The sequence below is a fragment of the Elephantulus edwardii genome, unplaced genomic scaffold, assembly GCF_000299155.1.
Source record: "Elephantulus edwardii isolate Elephantulus edwardi_28Jun2011 unplaced genomic scaffold, EleEdw1.0 scaffold00048, whole genome shotgun sequence".
NCBI lineage: Eukaryota > Metazoa > Chordata > Mammalia > Macroscelidea > Macroscelididae > Elephantulus > Elephantulus edwardii.
In genome coordinates, this window is record NW_006399798.1 from 3,560,697 (window position 1) to 3,578,175 (window position 17,479).

At 55.1% G+C, this 17,479-nt stretch overlaps 1 protein-coding gene across 1 annotated transcript in view; it reads left to right on the plus strand.

Moving 5' to 3' along the window:
- The first annotated feature begins 11,111 nt into the window (after nucleotides 1-11,111).
- The window catches only part of DNAH17 (dynein, axonemal, heavy chain 17), a 104,227-nt gene continuing 97,859 nt past the window's right edge, over nucleotides 11,112-17,479 (plus strand). The window contains exons 1-6 of the mRNA XM_006886345.1: nucleotides 11,112-11,135; nucleotides 11,376-11,501; nucleotides 12,665-12,817; nucleotides 13,426-13,512; nucleotides 15,928-16,095; nucleotides 16,312-16,428. Coding sequence (XP_006886407.1) covers nucleotides 11,112-11,135; nucleotides 11,376-11,501; nucleotides 12,665-12,817; nucleotides 13,426-13,512; nucleotides 15,928-16,095; nucleotides 16,312-16,428 — 675 coding nt within the window. The remainder of the gene's footprint in view (nucleotides 11,136-11,375; nucleotides 11,502-12,664; nucleotides 12,818-13,425; nucleotides 13,513-15,927; nucleotides 16,096-16,311; nucleotides 16,429-17,479) is intronic.

Sequence of the window (17,479 nt, forward strand, 5' to 3'; positions counted from 1 at the left end):
GACAGCTTGGACACTGTACAGTCATGTCTCTGAGCTCCCGGTGTGAGCAGGCCCCACATATGACAGTCCACTCACTGGGATCACTGGGATCACACTGTGTGTGGCTCTCTGGGCCACACTGTCCTCCATGGAGGTCAGGACAGAGCTGGGCCAGCCCGACAGAGGACTGGGGGCTCCTAGCCTTCTCTTCCAGTGCCCAGGGCAGGATGAGCCTGGACAAGATGGCAAAGGCCACCAGCTGCCCCAGTATCTGCGGGTTGGGAACTCGGTGGGAGGATGGAGCAGGCAGGCAGAGGCAGGCAGCCCGAGGAACCCCAGCTGGCCGGCCTCCCGCAGCCTGCAGCGTCCCACAGGGAGGAATTAGCCTGCAATTTCATTTAATGAAGGGTAATGTCTCTCACGGAGTTCATCTTCCAAGTTAAGTTGGCAGGAAGTGCTCTCTGGGGACGGAAGGGCAGGATGCTGCCCCCTCCCATGTGGGCTGTCTGTGTAAGCAAAGAGAACAGAGGGTGGCCCTCGGGGGGGGGGGTGGCCCTTAGCAAGTGGCCCTCGAGAGGCAGTCCTCGGCAGCGGTTGACCCTTGGCAGGGGCCCTCAGAGGGTGGCCCTCCAGAGGTGACCCTTGGCGAGTGACCCTCAGGAGATGGCCCTCAGCTGGTGGCCCTTGGTGAGTGGCCCTCAGTGGGTGCCACCTGTCTCAGGGTGACCCTGGATTTTCAGTAGTCAGTGTTTCTGACAAACAGTCCCTGGCCTACGAACAGGCCATGGGTAGACAATGGTACTTGTCTTTAAGGTTGTATAAATTTGCCCACACGTTGAAATGACTGAATCAACCCCTCCTCACCAAATTCTATACTCTCCCCCAGTCTCCCAGGGATGATTTCGCTTCCCCACCCCCCTTGTACCTCCTGTGACCTGCAGGGCTTTTTTTTTTTAAAAAAAATTATTATTAATTTCAGTGAAAATTTAGAGAGACTTTGGATTTCCATTCATTCATTGTTACACTTTTCTCCCCTCCCAATCCTCCCCCTTAGTACACTACCCTCTTGGAAAAGCAAAAGAAAAATTCTTTCATTGTTTTACAAACCCTCCCCCGAGGTCCACTCCACTGTGCAGCCTTCGCTCTGGACTCCTGTCATGACAAAAATACCAAATCACATATCCCTTTTAAACAGTTTTCCCCTCATCTGTTTCAATGCAGTATAGATTATTTATCCCATCTTTCTCAGTCTCACCCCAATCCCTGTCAGTCCTGTTTTACATCAGTGGCACCGTGCAGTATTTGTCCTTTAGTGACTGAGATACTTCACTCAGCATAATGTCCTCCAGGGTCACCCATTTTAAATAATATTGCATGAGTTCCTTGTTTTTCAATGCAGCGTAGTATTCCATTGTGTGAATAGACCACAGCTTCTCTAGCCATTTGTTTGTTGATGGGCACTTGGGTTGTTTCCAACTCCTTGCTATTGTGAACAAAGCCTCGATAAACATGGGTGTGCATATATCTGCTTGGATGTCAGTTATAGTCTCTTTGGGGTAAATTCTCAGTGGTGGAACTGCTGGGTCAAATGGTATCTCTATTTGCAACTTTTTGAGAAAGCACCATACTGCCTTCCACACTCCCACCAACAGTGAATAACGGTTCCAGTTTCCCTACAACCTCACCAGCATTTGTTGCTTGCTGTTCTGTTAAATTTTGCTGTTCTGACTGGGGTGAGATGCTATCTCATGGTTGATTGGGACCTGCAGTGTTCGATGTGATGAAACTCGGTTTCCATGTGCTTGATTCCCCTGCCCCCACCCAATCCCTCATCCTTACATTGTTTTACTTCTGATTTTATAGCACGGGGACCTGAGAAGACAGTTTGTAGTATTTTGATATTTTTATATTGAGATTTCAACGAAAGCTTGCAGAGCAAATTAGTTTCCATTCATTCATCGATACACACATTTTCTCTTATTACATTAATTACAATCCCCACATTATTCAAAGCAGTCCCTCCAATGGACCAGGAGGGGGCTGCACGGTTTAAAGTCAAGGGAGGTGCTCACCAGGCTCCCCTGTATCCTTTCTCCATCCTGTTCACTCTGGACACTGAGCGAACAACCCGAAGCTGGACTCTGTGAAGAAGAATGTGACGTCGGGATTGGAGGACGAACCACCAACCACCTGCACTGTGCAGATGATACAACCTTGCTTGGCAAAATTAAAGACAACGAGACTATATCCTTCACTACTGGTTACATCTCAACATCAAGGGGGAAAAATTTAATTTCTGTGTGCCCTCAGGTCAGAGGTGAGTCAGAATTGACTCATGGTTGACACTCAAGTGGGTTTTCAGAGACAGTAAATTGCATGGGAGGAGATTGCCCACTCACCTCACATACTTTGGACATGTTGCTAGGAGGTGCTATTCTTTGGAAAGGACATGATGCTGGGAAGGGTGGAGGGTTGACAAGGGAGAGGAAGACCCTCGACCAGCTGCACTGACACAGTGACTGCAGCAATGGGCTCTTGTGTGTCAGGAAGTGTGAGGACGGAGCAGGACAGGACTGTTTATAAGGTCGCTATGAGTCATACTCAACTCCACGGCACCTAACAACCACTAACACCACCTGTGTGCCCTAAATCATGTAACCCCAGGGTGACAACTTTCTTTAAAAAATGAGATACAATTTATGATGTAGAAAAATATGTTGTTTCAAATTCAGAATAATTTAATAAAACTTCATTATTTCATATGTATCTGGAAATGGGACAGATACATATCCTAATCCTGTCCCAAGAGGTAGAATTCCAGCATCGGTACAACATTCCAAGATGGACAGCTTCTATGCCTTTAAAAGTAAATAAATTATTGCCACATTGCTGAAGATGTAACAATGGAAAAACATATGACAAATTCAGTGTCTGATGCAAGATAGATGTTGTTTGTTGTTATGTGCCGTTGAGTCGCTTGCGACTCATAGCGACCCTATGTACAACAGCCCTAAACTCCGCTCTGTCCTGTGCCAATCGCACTGTCTCTGACATTCCCATCCCAATTATCCCAGTCACTGAATCAATCCACCTCATAGAGAGCCTTCCTCTCCTGCGCTGTCCCTCCACCCTCCCAAGCATGATGTCCCTCTCCAAGGGCCGGTCTCTCCTCACAACATGTCCAAAGTATGTTAGACGGAGCCTCAGAATCCTTGCCTCCAAGGAGCCACCCGGTTTAACCCTTTCCAGGACAAATCTGTTTGTTTTCCTAGCAGTCCATGGTATTCTCAATACTCTTCTCCAGCACCACAGCTCAAAGGCATCAATTGTCCTTCTATCCTCCTTGGTCATTTTCCAACTCTCTGATGCATAACAAGTGATTGCAAAGACCACACAGCCTGTATCAGACGCACCTTAGTCTCCAGAGAGACACCATCGCTCTTCAGTACTTTGGAGAGGTCCCTAACAGCAGACTTTCCCATGGCAATGCACCTTTTAATTTCCTGGTTGCTGGTGCCAAGACTGTTGACTGTGGAGCCAAGCAAACTAAAGCTGTGTACAATCTCATTCTCTTCACCATCCATCCTGATGCTGCCAATTGGTCCAGTAGTCTCAGTAATTTTTTTTTTTAAAACCCCAAAAATCTTTTCCACTGGACCAATAGACAACATTAAGAGAGGTGGAAAAGAGATTGGAATTGTCAGTGATTTGACTTTCCTCGGATCCACAATCACCACGCAGGACAGCAGCCTCAGGAAATCCCCAGAGGAACCTGCGTCGCGCTGGAGAACAGACTGTCAGGGCAGCACAGACACAACCGAGCAGTTACGGCTTCATTGCTGTCTATGCACCTGAAAGGTGGACAAGAGATAAGGAAGGTCTTGAAATGACTGACGCCTTGACTGCTGGTGTTGGCAGAGTGTCGCCTACCCCGTGGATTTTGTAAAAGAAATCCGTCCTGGACGCAGCGGAGCCTGGGTGCTCCTTTGAGGCGAGGACGGTGAAAGCTTGTCGTACATGATTTCGGCAGGTTGTCAGCAGGAGGGAGGAAGGCCCTCCGTCTGAGGGGTTGGCACTGTGACTTTCAGGTCGGCCTTGAGCATGGCAGAGACTGTGAGGGTGGCACAGGCAGAGGCAGGGTTTTGTTTTGGTGTCCCCAGAGTCGCTGCGAGTCATAGTAGACTGACAGCACATGACAACAATCCCCTTGGAACCACTCTTCCTGACCCCTCCCTGTGATTCTTGTTTTCACTAGATCCAGCCTTTCTTGCACAAACCCCCAAACCCACTGTGGTTGAGTTGATTCTGACTTGAACAGCCTTACAGGACCGAGTGGAGCTTCCTCACGGGGTCTCCAAGGCTATAGCTGTGAGGGAAACGGATTGCCTTGTTTTCTTCTGTGGAGGGGCTGGTGGGTTCAACACAGGCCTTGGGGTTAGCAGATGAACTCTGACCCCAGAGCGCCTTCTAGCACTGAAGCCCCAAAGCCACTGCTGCTGAGTTGATTCCGACCCTCCTTCGAGTTTCTGAGGCCATAAGTCTTTGCCGGAGGTGACAGCTCGGCTTTGTTCTGTGGAGTGGCTGGGGGATTTGAACTTGAGTGTGTCCTTCAAGTCCACCCCTGAGAGGTTCTGCTGTGGGAGGCAGTGTGGCTTCCACTGCCCAGCCAAGGCCATAAATTTCACCCTCAGACTCGAACCTTTTGAACTTTAAGAGCCTGAACCCCAAAGTCCTGCTGTGTCTGGTCGGAGCCTGTGTGACCACGTCGGCCTGGGCAGGACGGTATTGCTGCAGTCCCAACAGTGCAGACTCCATGAAGCAGACCGCCTCTCACATCTCCTGCAGGGTGGCTGGTGGATTTGAACTGCTGAACTTTCCGTCAGCTCCAACACTTCACAACTGTGCCGGTGGTGTGCGTTCTGAGCCCTGAGGGGACAGCTGGCACTCGGCTGGCATTTTCACTATCCCTGAGAACAACTGCTGTTAGAAGGTCTCGAGTTGAGTACAACTTCTAGGGACCCTGCGAACAACAGATCTGAACTCTGACCTGTCCTGTGTCATCCTCTTCGTCTCTGACGCATGAGCCCAGTGGGGCAGTCACCGCGTCAGTCCATCTCGCTGAGGGTCTCCTCTTTTTTGACTGACCCTCCACCTTTCCAGGGAACAGCCTCTCCTAACAACGTGCTCAGAGTGTGTGCGGGAAAGCTTTGCCGTCCTTGACTCGAAGGAGTGCTCCGGATGCACCTTCTCCAAGACGTATCTGTCCCTGGCAGTCCACAGCTCGGTGATCCTTCTGTCATTCTGGGAACAGTGGGAGGGTTTAAAGAAAAAGTTTCTGTGGAAGGAGGTTTGGGGAAGTCTGGCATCAGATGGGTTTAGAGAGTTTCTTTACTGCCCTACAGGCAGGCTCCTCAGAACCTTTGTTCCAGCCCGTGTCAAGTGCTGGTGAAGGGGGTGGGCTTTGAGGGGAGGGGGCACGTGGTGATGACTGACTCCATGGCTGGCTGAGTCCCGCTGTCCTAGGGAAGAGATCTGTCACCCTGGCCACTGCGTCAGGACGAAGGAGTGAGGGAACAGGGTGTGTGGACACTGCTGGGGCTTGTCAGGAGTGCACATGTGACTGCGCGCACGGGAGACACACGCAATGGCCCGTGGAGATGACAGTGGTCAGGCAGAAGGACCGCCCAGCCCGAGCTGGTGCACGCGGACAAGGCTGCACCCAAACTGAATCAAGAGCGAGCAAAAGTCTCACCCTCAGTGTGAGTTCAGGGCCAACTACATCACCACTGTGGCTTCAGCTGTTCATGGAAAGGTTGGAGGTTTGAATCTTCCCAGAGGCACTGCAGAAGGGCGGCAAACACTTCAGAAAACCTGCCTTTGGAAACCCTGTGGGCACAGTTCTTCTCCGGAGTGGCTCCGCTAGCAATGGGTGGTGATGAGACAATAGATTGGAAGTCCAACAGGTAGACTAAGAGGACCCCTGGTGGTGTGGTGGGTAAAGCATTTGGCGGCTGTGCAGAAAGCCTGCTGCTGGACCAGCTGCTCCCTGGGAGAAAGACAGGGTGGTGTTCCTCTCAGGATGACCCCTTGGACAGCTGGTGGGCAGGTCCACTTGCTCCTACAGGGCCACTGGGAGCCCGAACCACACAACTTAGGTGCTTGTGGCATACGGGCTGAGAAGTAGGCTCAAAGCTGGAAATGCAGGAGGGTTAGAAACGCTATAATCTAAGGGCCGCCCAGCTGTGAGTGACGGGGTTGGAGGGGGTTGCCACTCATGTGCATGCAGTTACTGGCCACTCAGGTCCTGAGGGGAAGGTTCTGGAAGCCCGAAGAAACTTCCAGATGTTCCATGGCAGTTGGAGCCTATCAAGGAAGGGAGCCATTTCCTTTACTGGTTTGGAAGCGACTGCCCAGCTGGACCGCCAGCTCTCGACCTACAGGACCTGCCTCTGGTCTAATTGGGTGAGAGAGCAGGTTCTGAGTCTATGTGGGTGCTGGAGGTCAAGCTGGGAAGGGACCCCAGAGACGCGTGAGGCCACAGAGGGCAGAGGCAGGAGTCTCACAGAATACAGGTGGGGGTCCTGAGGGGAGAGGTGGGAATAGGAGAAGACAGAGGAGGGGCAGAGAGGACGGAGGGGCAGTGAGGACAGAGGAGGGGCAGAGAGGACAGAGGAGGGGTGAGCAGACAGGACAGAGGGGCAGCAGGCCTGTGACTCCCCCTGCAGGTCAGCCAGCACCCACCCCCGGTCTGGCCTCCGCCCCTGCTGCCCAGTCATTCAGCCGTTTCCTGCCTCCACCCACCTCAGCTGGCCTCTTCCCCCATGAAGCCCTCCTGACTCTTCCAGGTGACCACGTTTGCCCCCCATCCAGGGCCTTCTCGGCCACACTGGGGAGAGCATTGTCACATTGAAGTTTCGGTTTCAGCTGAGATTGCATCTGACCCCGACTGTGGGGCCCAGGAGCCCGTTGGGCACCTGCACTGTGGGTAAGGTGTCAAGATGGCTCTCAGCACGGACGTCCGGACAGAGTACCTGGAGCAGGTGGCCTCCATATTCCTTAAGTTCAAGCCCGACAAGTGGTACAAGATGCTGGGCACCGAGGAGAGCGCAGCCATGTTCACAGAATTCTTTGAGAAGCAGGACGTGTCTGTCCTGGTGCTGACGGTCAACCCGGCCGGCCTGGTGATCCCCTGCCTGGGCTTCCCTGCCTCCCTCAAGTCCAAAGCCATCTACTTCATCAAGACAAAGCCTACTAACATCACCAAGGACAACTACAAGTCCATTCTGATCCATGGGGACATCAGCCCTACGCCTGTGGACCAGCTCATCGCCGTTGTGGAAGAGGTGGGTGCTCCGGGAGGGTGGGACCCTGGCACCCAGGTGCTGCTCCCCCATCACCTGGGCACAGGTAGAAGTGCCTGACTGGCTGGGGTGGACAGCTCAGTACCAGGTGATGTCCCCCAACGCCCAACCAGAATGGACCCCTCCTTCGCCTCCTCCTCCTCCTATGTCCTTAGACCCTCCCTACAGGAAGGAGGTCCAGGAGGCGGGGAAATCATGCCCGCAGCTGCAAACCACAAGGCTGGCAGGGCGAACCCACCCACAGGTGCCTTGGGAGAAAGGCCTGACAATCTGCCCCCGGAAGGCCACAGCCCTGAGAACTTACGGAGCAGCTCTGCTCTGTCCACAGGGGTCAGCTCACTGGAGTCGCTTTGACGGCATGTGACAACCCCCATGCTGGACACAGTCCCTTCCCAGTAGCCCGCGGGGAGAACACTTGCTTCCAGGGGATTGGTTCTGACCCGCAGCCGCTGCGGCGGCAGCCAGACCTGCCCTGTAGGGATTCCAAGCCTGTCAGCCAGGCAGGTGCAGGCCGCCTCATCTCACAGTGACCCTGAGAACCACAGTGTCTGTCGCTGCCCCATCCTCGCTGTCTCTGCCGGGCTGAAGGCCACCGTCGCCCTCCCCACATCAGTCCATCTCCTGGAGGGTCTTCCTGTCCTTCGCTGACCCGCCGCCTTCCCCAGCCTGATGTCTTTTTCCAAGGACAGGCCCCTCCGGACAGCATGTCCAAGTGTGTGAGGCGGAGACGTGTCACCACCCTGGCCTGTAGCAAGCACTCTGCTGGCACTTTTGCCAAGACGGACCTGTTTGTTCGTGCCCAGGCCACGGCTGTTCGGTGTTCTCTCCGACACCACAGCTCCACGCTCCAGTCGCCGGCCTTCCCCTCCTTATTCACGGTCTCACTTGTCCACACATGAGGATGTTTTTGGGTTTTTTTGGCAGGTCCTCTACTCCCTGATAAATCAAGCAGAGAACAGGAGTGGGTGGCCCTCGGTGGTCTCTGAGGACATGGTCAAGCAAATACACAGGCTGAAGAATGAGATGTTTGTGATGGGCGGCAAGGTCAAGGGCAAGACGCTGCTGCCCATCCCGGAGCACCTGGGCAGCCTGGAAAGCACCTCTGAGTCCTTGGAGAGGTATGGCTTCCACAGGGTCCTGGCCCTGACCGCTGCTGGGTGGCTCTGAATCATGTGGCCAACAGGGTACAGGAAGGGTGAGGCAGCGTCCCCCGCTCCTGCCCAGCCAAGCCCAGCCTGCTGTGAAGACATGAAGGGCCCTCCCTCCAGCTGCCTGGCTCAGAGGCTCAGAGCCCAGTGGGAAGAGGATGTGTCCCCAGGGAGGAGAGGGCAGGGAAGGCTCTCAGACCAGTGGGGTGTCTGGGCTGCCACTGTTCAACCTGCCCCTTAGAAGTTCAGGGTAAGAAGTTCAGGGTCTTGAGGAGACACCTCTGGTTCTGTTCTGCACAAGACTCTTGGAGTTGTCACTGATGTGGTCACTGGTCCCCCCTCTGAGGGCTGGCCCTAACCTTCCAGGGACCCTCCACTCAGCCCTCTACATGCACCTGGAGAGACCCCAACACAGGAATCCCAGGAAGCCCAACTTTTAGGGCGCTTCTCTCCTCTCTCTGGAGGCATTGCCGTTTCTGATGACAGCTCACCTGCCCAGACTCCTGGAGCTGGGAGAGTGATGGGTGGCTGCGGCGGTCATTGATGGCGGGAGGGGAGGCCTGTCCACCTGCTGAGAGGGACCCGCTTGCTGGCGGAGCCTATCCTTTGAGCTTGCACCTGAGCGAGGAGAGGGCCTCCCCCACCCGTGTGTCCTCGCAGGATCCCCGCGGTCCTGGACGACTCCCTGCTGCATGCCATCGAGACTGTCATTATTGACTGGTCCCACCAGATCAGGGATGTGCTGAGCAAGGACTCGGCCCAGGCCCTGCTGGACGGGCTGCACCCATTGCCTCAAGTCGAGTTTGACTTCTGGGACACCCGGCTTATGAACCTCAAGTGCATCCACGAACAGGTAAGGTGCCCCCTCCACTTGCCGTGACCGGGTCCTGGCAGGCTGCCCACTGGCCATGTGCCCAGGGCAGCTGGTGGTTTTAGAGCTGACCTCTTGGTGCTGCCCTGGGACCAAGAGGCTCCGGAGCAGGACGATGGCTGTAGTTAGCTCCCTGGGGTCTATGCACAGCGGAACCAACCCTACCTGGCCCTGTCCCCCCTACCATCCACTGGGGTTCCCCTGGTTTGCAGAAGCTGACCTTGTTCACTCTTCTCACATGAGGAAGAGAACTGTGCCAGGAGAAAGAGACCAGAGGAAGGGGCAGTGCTCAAGGACCAAGGTGGCACAGTGTGCAGCTATTTTGGGGTTTGAGGAGGTGGGTTTTAGTGCACAGTGTGGTAGAGTCGAGGCCGAGCGTGTAGGCTGAAGCTTTTGCTGGAGCGTGAGGGCAAGAAGAGGAGCAGGAGTGATTTATTCCAATGGCCACGTCCCTTCAGAGCCCGGCGCATCGTGGAGAGGAGCCTGCTTGCGGCTTCCAGGTCTGGGCCCCGGGGCCCGCGTCACGGAGGGTTCAAAGCCCATGGGTGGTTCTCATTCTGGTCCCTGTTCTCTTGATGTGACTCATGTGAGAGCACTGTATGGCTTCCTGGCGAGGGCACCCTTCCGCACGCGTGCCATCCTGGTGTGGTGGCTCCTGGTCTATCAGGCATGCTGTTGTGTACTGTGGAGTCAGAACTGACCCAGAGCTGACCCTTCAGAGGGTTTTCAGAGGCTGTTAATTGCACAGGAGGGGACTGCCCATCCATCTCCCACAGAGCAGCTGGTGGATTTGAACTGTGTTCCTTTGGGGTTGCAGGACAGATTCTTACCACTAGTCCACCAGCACGAACTCCGCCACCTCACTGTATCTCACCTAACATTCCAGGCCTTTCTTCCTAGTCTTTCCTCATCTATCAGGTTTGCTGAAACCTGCTTGGCATCCCAGCACACGGGCCTCCCCTGATGGGTGGCTGGTAGCCTGGCTGGGAATTGAACCTGAGTCTCCTGCAGAGGAGAGTCCGCCTGAGCCACCGCTGGCCTGGAGTGACCGGTGTCTGTCTGGACCTGCTGCAGGCACACGGCTCAGCTGCCTGTGGGACTCTGCTGACTTGTCTCCTGTCCTTCTCAGCTCAACAGGCCCAAAGTCAACAAAATTGTAGAGATCCTAGAAAAAGCCCAGAGCTGCTACTGGCCGGCCCTGCAAAACATCTACATGAACGTCACGGAGGGTGAGCTGGGGTGCCCTCAGCCGCAGAACCCCAGCCCTGGAAGGATCTGGAAGCACCTGCTCGGAGCCAACTCTGTGTCAGAGCAGAGCTGTGCTCCCCAGGGTTTTCAAGACTGGTGTATCCCCAAGTGGATTGCCAGGCCATTCTTCTGAGGTACCTGTGGGTGGACTAGGGCCTCCAGTCCCTCCGTGAGCTCCACCCAGGGTTAACCCTCAGAGGCTCAAGTCTGACAAAGGAGGGCATGTCATCATTGTAAATGACAGACGGCGGCCTGTGTGTCCATCCACTCGCTCAGGAGTGTCCCCAGCAGGGCTGTGGTGAAATGTGTGTATGTGGTCCCCATCACCGTGTTTATCTCTGCGGGCATCTGTTCACCAGGCCTTGTCCCCTGCAGGGCTGTGGTCCCTGGTCAATGTGTCCTGCGCAGGCTGTGGTCAGCCCACCATGCTTATTCCTGACAGGGCTTCAGGAGGCCAACGACATTGTTCTCTACCTGAAACCCCTGCGAATCCTCCTGGAGGAAATGGAACAGGCTGACTTCACACTGGTGTGTGGGACAGGGTGGGGGGTGGGGGCTCTGCCGGAGGTGGGGAGTAGGGGATGCAGAGCCCTTGTTGTCTGTGAGCCTGGGGAGTGCCCTTTCTATCCCCTTGGAAACACACACACACACACACACCCATCCCCAAACTGGGATTAGGCCCTGGGAAGTGAATGCGTTTATGAGATGTGAGCTGTCCTTTTTTGGCTCACCTGGCTCACCTGAGCTCACCTGGGCTGGTCCCCCCAGCTGCCAAAGTTCATTGCCAAGGTGTTGTACACCATCTGCTTCATCTGGGCCACCTCGGACCACTACAACACACCCTCCCGCATCATCGTCATCCTGCAGGAGTTCGGCAACCAGATCATTGAGATGGTAACTGCCCATCGCCTCCCCTCCCCCCGCTGCCCACCTGCCTCCCTGCAGCCTGAGCTGAGGACCAAAGGCCAGGGTAGGGACCCCCAGGCCCCAAGCAAGGGTGACCCCTGGGGACTATACAGCACCTGCCGGGGACCCATCCCAGCACCCCAGGAGGGAGCAGGGAGGGAGGAGGCAGGAGGGGGCAGAGCTGGCCTGTACTGTGCAGGCTCACTCCCTGAATGCCAAAGCCTTGGGGGTTCCCATCCCCGGGCAAGTCACCCCATTTCCCCCTCAGGACACAGGGCCCCTCCACTTTCCTTTCTTCTCCCCGACGTTAGTGAGTAGGGAGCCCTGGTGGCCTAGTGGACAGGGGGTTTACACTGCTGACTGAAACTCAGATCCACCGGTGGCTCTGAGAGAGGAGGGGGGACCGTCATCTTGCATGTGGTCCAGCCTCTGAAAACCCACTGGAGGGTCAGCTGTGCCTCGGTCCTGACACGATGGCAGAGTGGAGGTCTTGGCCCTCAGCCCTCTACGTGGGCGGGGACCCTTCAGCCCATAGCGGGCGAGGATTTATCATCTTTACAAAGAGGCAGCCCCGGTGAGCAGAGGACAGTAATGCTCGGTGGGGTTTTCAGTGGTTCGTACTTCTGGCCTGGATCACTAGGCCTTGTTCTAAGGCACCTCTGTGTGGGCTCGAACCGCCAAGCTTTCTGTTAGCCGCTGAGGCCGTGAAATGTTTGCACCTCTCAGGGGATCCTTCAGCCCCTACCAAACCCCAGCCCTCTGCTGCCTCTCTCTTGGGGGGATTCTAGAAGGAGTCTTAGCCCTGAGGCACGGAAGGAAGGCCTGACAACCTGCCCCTGGGAGGCTGGCAGCCAAGAACCCCCTCGCCCACCGCTCCCGGCTCCGCATGCCGCTCGGGGCTGACCGCACTGTGCCAGCTCTAGGGTTTGGCTCAGCTCCAGGATGGGGTGAGGCGTCAGGGCAGCAGCCCAGGGGCCCGAGAACTGCCCAGCAGTCGGCAGGTGGCTGGGACATATACCCCGGGGCAGGTAACAGACAGGAGGAGCTCTGAGCCCTGCTGTTTCTGACGGGCTGGACAGCCCACAGCCGGCGTGGGTGGACACTGTCTCACATGGCGTGCCAGACCTTTGTGCGTCTTCTCTTGCGCCCAGACCCGGACTTACCTGAGCCCGGAGGAGGTGCTGAAGGGGCTGCAGGGCGAGGTCGAGGAGGTGCTGGGCGGCATTTCCCTGTCCGTGAAGGTGCTGAAGGAACTCTACCGCGCCTATGACTTCTGCTGCGCAAACATGAAGCTGTTCTTCAAGGTACCTCGGGACGCAGAGAGGCTGGTGTGAGGCCGGTGAGGGCCTGTGTGGGGCTGTGGGGCTGGACGCTGTGCCACCACCATTTAAAAGAGCAGCACAGTCACTCATGGCGGTCAGCAGGGCCTCCAGACTAAGACAGAGTAGGAAGCAGGGCTGGTCATTGGCTTCTGCAATAACAAAGCTTTGAAAAGTTTAGGAGTAGAATAAGCACAGTGACATTGGGCCGGAAGAGGAGGCACCCAGAACACACAAAGGGCTTAAGCTCCACAGACATTGTGAGCAAAGGGGCAGCACAGGGTGGGTTTTGGTCTGTTGTTCACAGGGTCACTAGGGTCCTCAAGTCAACTCAACTACACTTAACAACAAACTCACACTCTGGGCTCGTCACCAGTGTGAGGGGACTGTCCCTGGGCGAGGGGGAGGGCATCAAGCCAGGAGAAGTCCAGCATCAGCAAAAGAAAGACCTTCACTGAGATGAACTGACATCCTGACCACAACAGAACCCCCTCAATGGCACCTGACCACAGCAAATGACCAGAGCGACAACAAGGGCCAGCAAGGGGCAAGAGGGAATGGTCACAGCCAAACAGACCTTTCTCTTTCCCCAGAACAAGGAGCCGGTGCCGTGGGAGTTCCCGTCTGCTCTGGCATTTTCTAGAATGAATGCCTTCTTCCACCGTGTCCAGACCATCGAGGTAAAGGGGAATTGGGTTCATCTGACAGCTGCCTGGCTCTTGGCCTCGGGGCGCTGTGAGCACTAGCTGAGGTTAGCGGCCGTCCAGCCTGTTCCCCTCACGGCTTGTCCAGCAGAAAGGAACGCTGCCCGGCTCCCAGCGCTGCTCTGCTCATGCCCTTTGCACCAGCCTCTGTGTACATCCCAGGGCCTCCCAGCAAGGGACTTGCCTCCCAGCGCTGGGTCAGCATCCTGCTGTGAGCCATGTGGCTTCCCGGGACTGGTCTGTGGAGGTGGGTCGCCAGGGCTTTCTGCCTCGCCTGTTTTAATCTGGAAGTTCTACTGAAATCTGACCACCATGAGAGTCTTGGCAGGTGTTCAAAATACCAGTGACGTAGCTTCTGATGTTATAGCCACAGGCAGCCACCACTGGACGACAGACAGACTGACGGAGGTGGACGTCCGCCAGGTGTCATCATGAGGTGTCCTCAAGTGATGACCCAGTGAAAAACGTGTCTGAACCTCACCTTGTCCTGGGTCGTCTCATGACCTCAGATTTGCAGCTGAGACAAGAGGGGCCCAGAGCAAATCAACACTTTTAAAATGATTCCTCCAGGCAGCGGTCCCCAAGAACGGAGGAAGGAAGCTCTGTTTCTGTTCTGCAATCTGCAATCTCATTTTATTTCCTTTTCACTCATTTTCTTGTGACCAGAGTGAAAGCTGACAGAGCAAATTGCTTCTCTGTTGAGTGATTTCTGTGCGTTTTGTTTCGTGACATCGCTTGAAGCCCTGACATTGCAGCAGCATCCTTCCTCTTCCCTCCCTGTGTTTCCCGTTTCCCTTGAGCCTTCTTCTCTGCCCCTCCCCGCCTTCTGCACATCCTCCCTGGGCAAACACCGCCTTTTCATCTCATCTGCTTGATTGTTCTAAGAGGTGTATTCCTCTCTGGTGTTATTGACCATCTCAAAGGCCTGTGTCAGCTGCTTGGCTGAAAGTTTAACCACAAGGTGGGTTCACCTCCAGACTTGAAGATGTCCAAGGGCTGCTGTCCTAGGGTCCCACCACGCTCTGGCAGGCCAGTAAAAGCTGGGGTTCTTTTTTAAAATTCATTCATCGCTAAACACTTAAGCCTGGTGGTCTCTCGAGGGCTGAGTTTGTTCCCCGTTTTTCTCTTGCTCTCTCGCTGGGCACCGTCCACTTCTTCCCATCTCAGAGCTGCAGAGGCTGAAGATCCCATGGCCCCTCAATCCTCTGACTAACATCTGTGGTTTCCATCATTGTTCTTTGCTCTGGACAAGGAGGGACCCCAACAGTTAGCCTTTGGGCAGCTGCCCATCACCTGTGAAGACTCCGCTCAGAGTAGGATGAAGACATGGCCTTTGTGGGCTGTGTTACATCCCCACAGATGATGACTGACTCCAGCTCTTGAACCAGTGCGCATGGAGCTAGTGTCACAGGGACACAGTCTTCCTGAAGTCACTGAGCACTGGTTTTGTGATGGAATGATGGGCCCCGTTGGCGGTGGCTTCTGAAAGGCTGGTTCCCAGCCAGTCCGCCTTGGGAGGCTGGAGGTCCAATGCCAAGGTCAGCCTGCTGCCTGAAGGCCGTTGGGCGTGTGCTGCTGGCGTTGGCTGTGGGTGGGCCAGGGCTCAGGGACTTGGGGAGCCAGGGCAGTGTGATAAATGAGTCTTTTGCTTCTGATGGATCGGCGGGGAAAATCGTGAAGAGACAAAGGATGATATCTGTCTGTCTGTTGCTGGAAGCAGGAGAAGGTGGGCAGTCTCCTCCCGTGCCATCAGCTGCCTCTGAAAACCCGTGGAGGGTCAGCCCCAGGCCGGTTCCAACGCCACAGTGCACAACAGCAGTGTTGCTAGGAGAGGCGACTCCTTGGAGGGGGACATCATGCTAGGAGAGAGAGGCGGAGTGTCCAGTAACCACACTGATAGCTGCAGCACCACAGAAATGCCGAGGACGACGCAGGCCAGGCAGGCCTGCCTTCTGCTTTAACAGGGTCCCTGGGCGTCAGTCATCTTGATGGCCCCTAACAGCAGCGGCTCCTCCTGAAGGAGCCCTGGTGGCACCATGGATTTAAGTGTTAGGCTGATAACCAAAGCGTTAGTGGTTCGAAACCCCCTCAGTGAGGGGGTGAGGCTGGTCTGCTTCCACAAAGCTTGAAAGACTTAGGGTCAGCTGTCCCCTGTCCCTCAGATGACCAGGAGTCAGAATTGATCCCAGGCTGTGGGCTGGGTCTGGTTTGTCATCTGCCCTGTTACTGATGTAAGTGGGGGTATCCCTGGGTCTAAGAACAATGGACTGTTTTCTGGGACACTAAACAGTGGGGGACTTCTCCAGTCCAGTTTCCAGGGTCCCAGGGTACAACCGATGCTGCTCCTGCGACGGGGATTCGAGGACCCCGTCATCGCTTTTCTCCCACCAGGATCTTTACAAAACAGCCATTGAGTTCCTGAAGTTGGAGAAGATCGAGCTTGGCGGGGTCAGGGGCAACATCCTGGGGAACATGGTGACGCAGATCTACGAAGAGGTCTTCGAGTTGGTGAAGGTGTTTGCTGAGTGCAAGTACGACCCCCTGGACCCCGGGGACTCGGTGAGTGGGGGACAGGGCTACAGCAGGAGGACAGGACACCTGGGTGGGGGGGCTGTGCATATGACCCCAACACTTTAAAGAGGTGGACGGAACTCAGCACGCAGCTGTCACCTTGACAACCCTCTCGAATCTGACCCTGGCGTCCCCTCCATCGCGAGCCCCACAGGTTTCCCGCTTTGCACACCAGCGGGGGCTAACGGCTTCACTTCCCTTTAGAGTTTTGATGAAGACTATGCAGACTTTGAGAACAAAATCCAAGATCTGGACAGGAGGCTGGCCACCATCTTCTGCCAAGCGTTTGATGACTGTCCCTCCATTGCGTCCTGTACAAAGGTGAGGTGGCAGAGCCTGGGCTGGAGCGGCCTGGGCTGGACACAGTGGGGTTGGCCCAGCACCGTCCTCTTCCAAGTGGCCCAGGGTGCTGCCCCAAGTGTGGTCAAGGGGCAGCTTTGCTCGTGGGTGTCACGTTGTGGAGCTCCAGAGAGGTGGGGACACTGAACTTCAAGGGCTGCCCAGGGGGAGAATGGCCCGAGCAGAGCTTTCTAACCGGTCCTTGAATTTGGACATGCTGGTTTCTCCCGTGATTGGCATGCGGTGGGGGTGAAAGCCCCACCACAGAGCCACCACTGCCTTGCGGACCAGGGGGAGAAACATTTTCTAGCATGACCTCTGTGCACAGTAGGGCAACAGGAACAACAGAAGCGAAGAAGAGGGAGGGAGGTCACCCCAGTAATCCTTCTCCATTTCCGTCTGTTAGGGTTCAGTGCCTCAGCACACCTTCCCCACCAGGCACCCGCTAGCCTAATTAGATAACCCTTTGCTCCCCATGAATTCCCAAGGTGTCTCGGTGCCATTTCTCACCATTGTGCACTCACACACGGACAGGAAAGTCCTTGAACAATTTTCCACGTGCTTGCCTCCAGCAGAAAAGAAAATCACTCCCTTCTCAGAAGTCATGGCAAAAAAACAAAGCAAAAGCTTAAAAATAAAAAAGGAAGTGAAAAGGAGAGAAAAAGGAGCTGGGACAGTTGGACCAGGAAGAACTTCTCTGTCACACTCAGACTTTTTTTTTTAGAATAGCAGTTTAATTTTTTTTAATTTATTTTATTTTTTATGTGTGTACCGTCAAATCAGATCTGACTGGTCCAGAAGGAGATTGTCCCTCCTTCTCCAGCAGAGCATCTGGTGGATTCGAACCGTGCACCTCTGGGATTGCAGTGCAGCTTCCTGCCACTAGGCCACCAGAGCTCCCTCATGCTCAGATTTTTTAAATGTGGAACCAGTGGCCTCTATGTCCCTGGCCTCCCACAGGTGACAGCAGGGGAGCAGTGGGCATTAGAGTTTAACAGTTGCTCCTTGGCCCTTTGAGACCTGGGAACTCTGC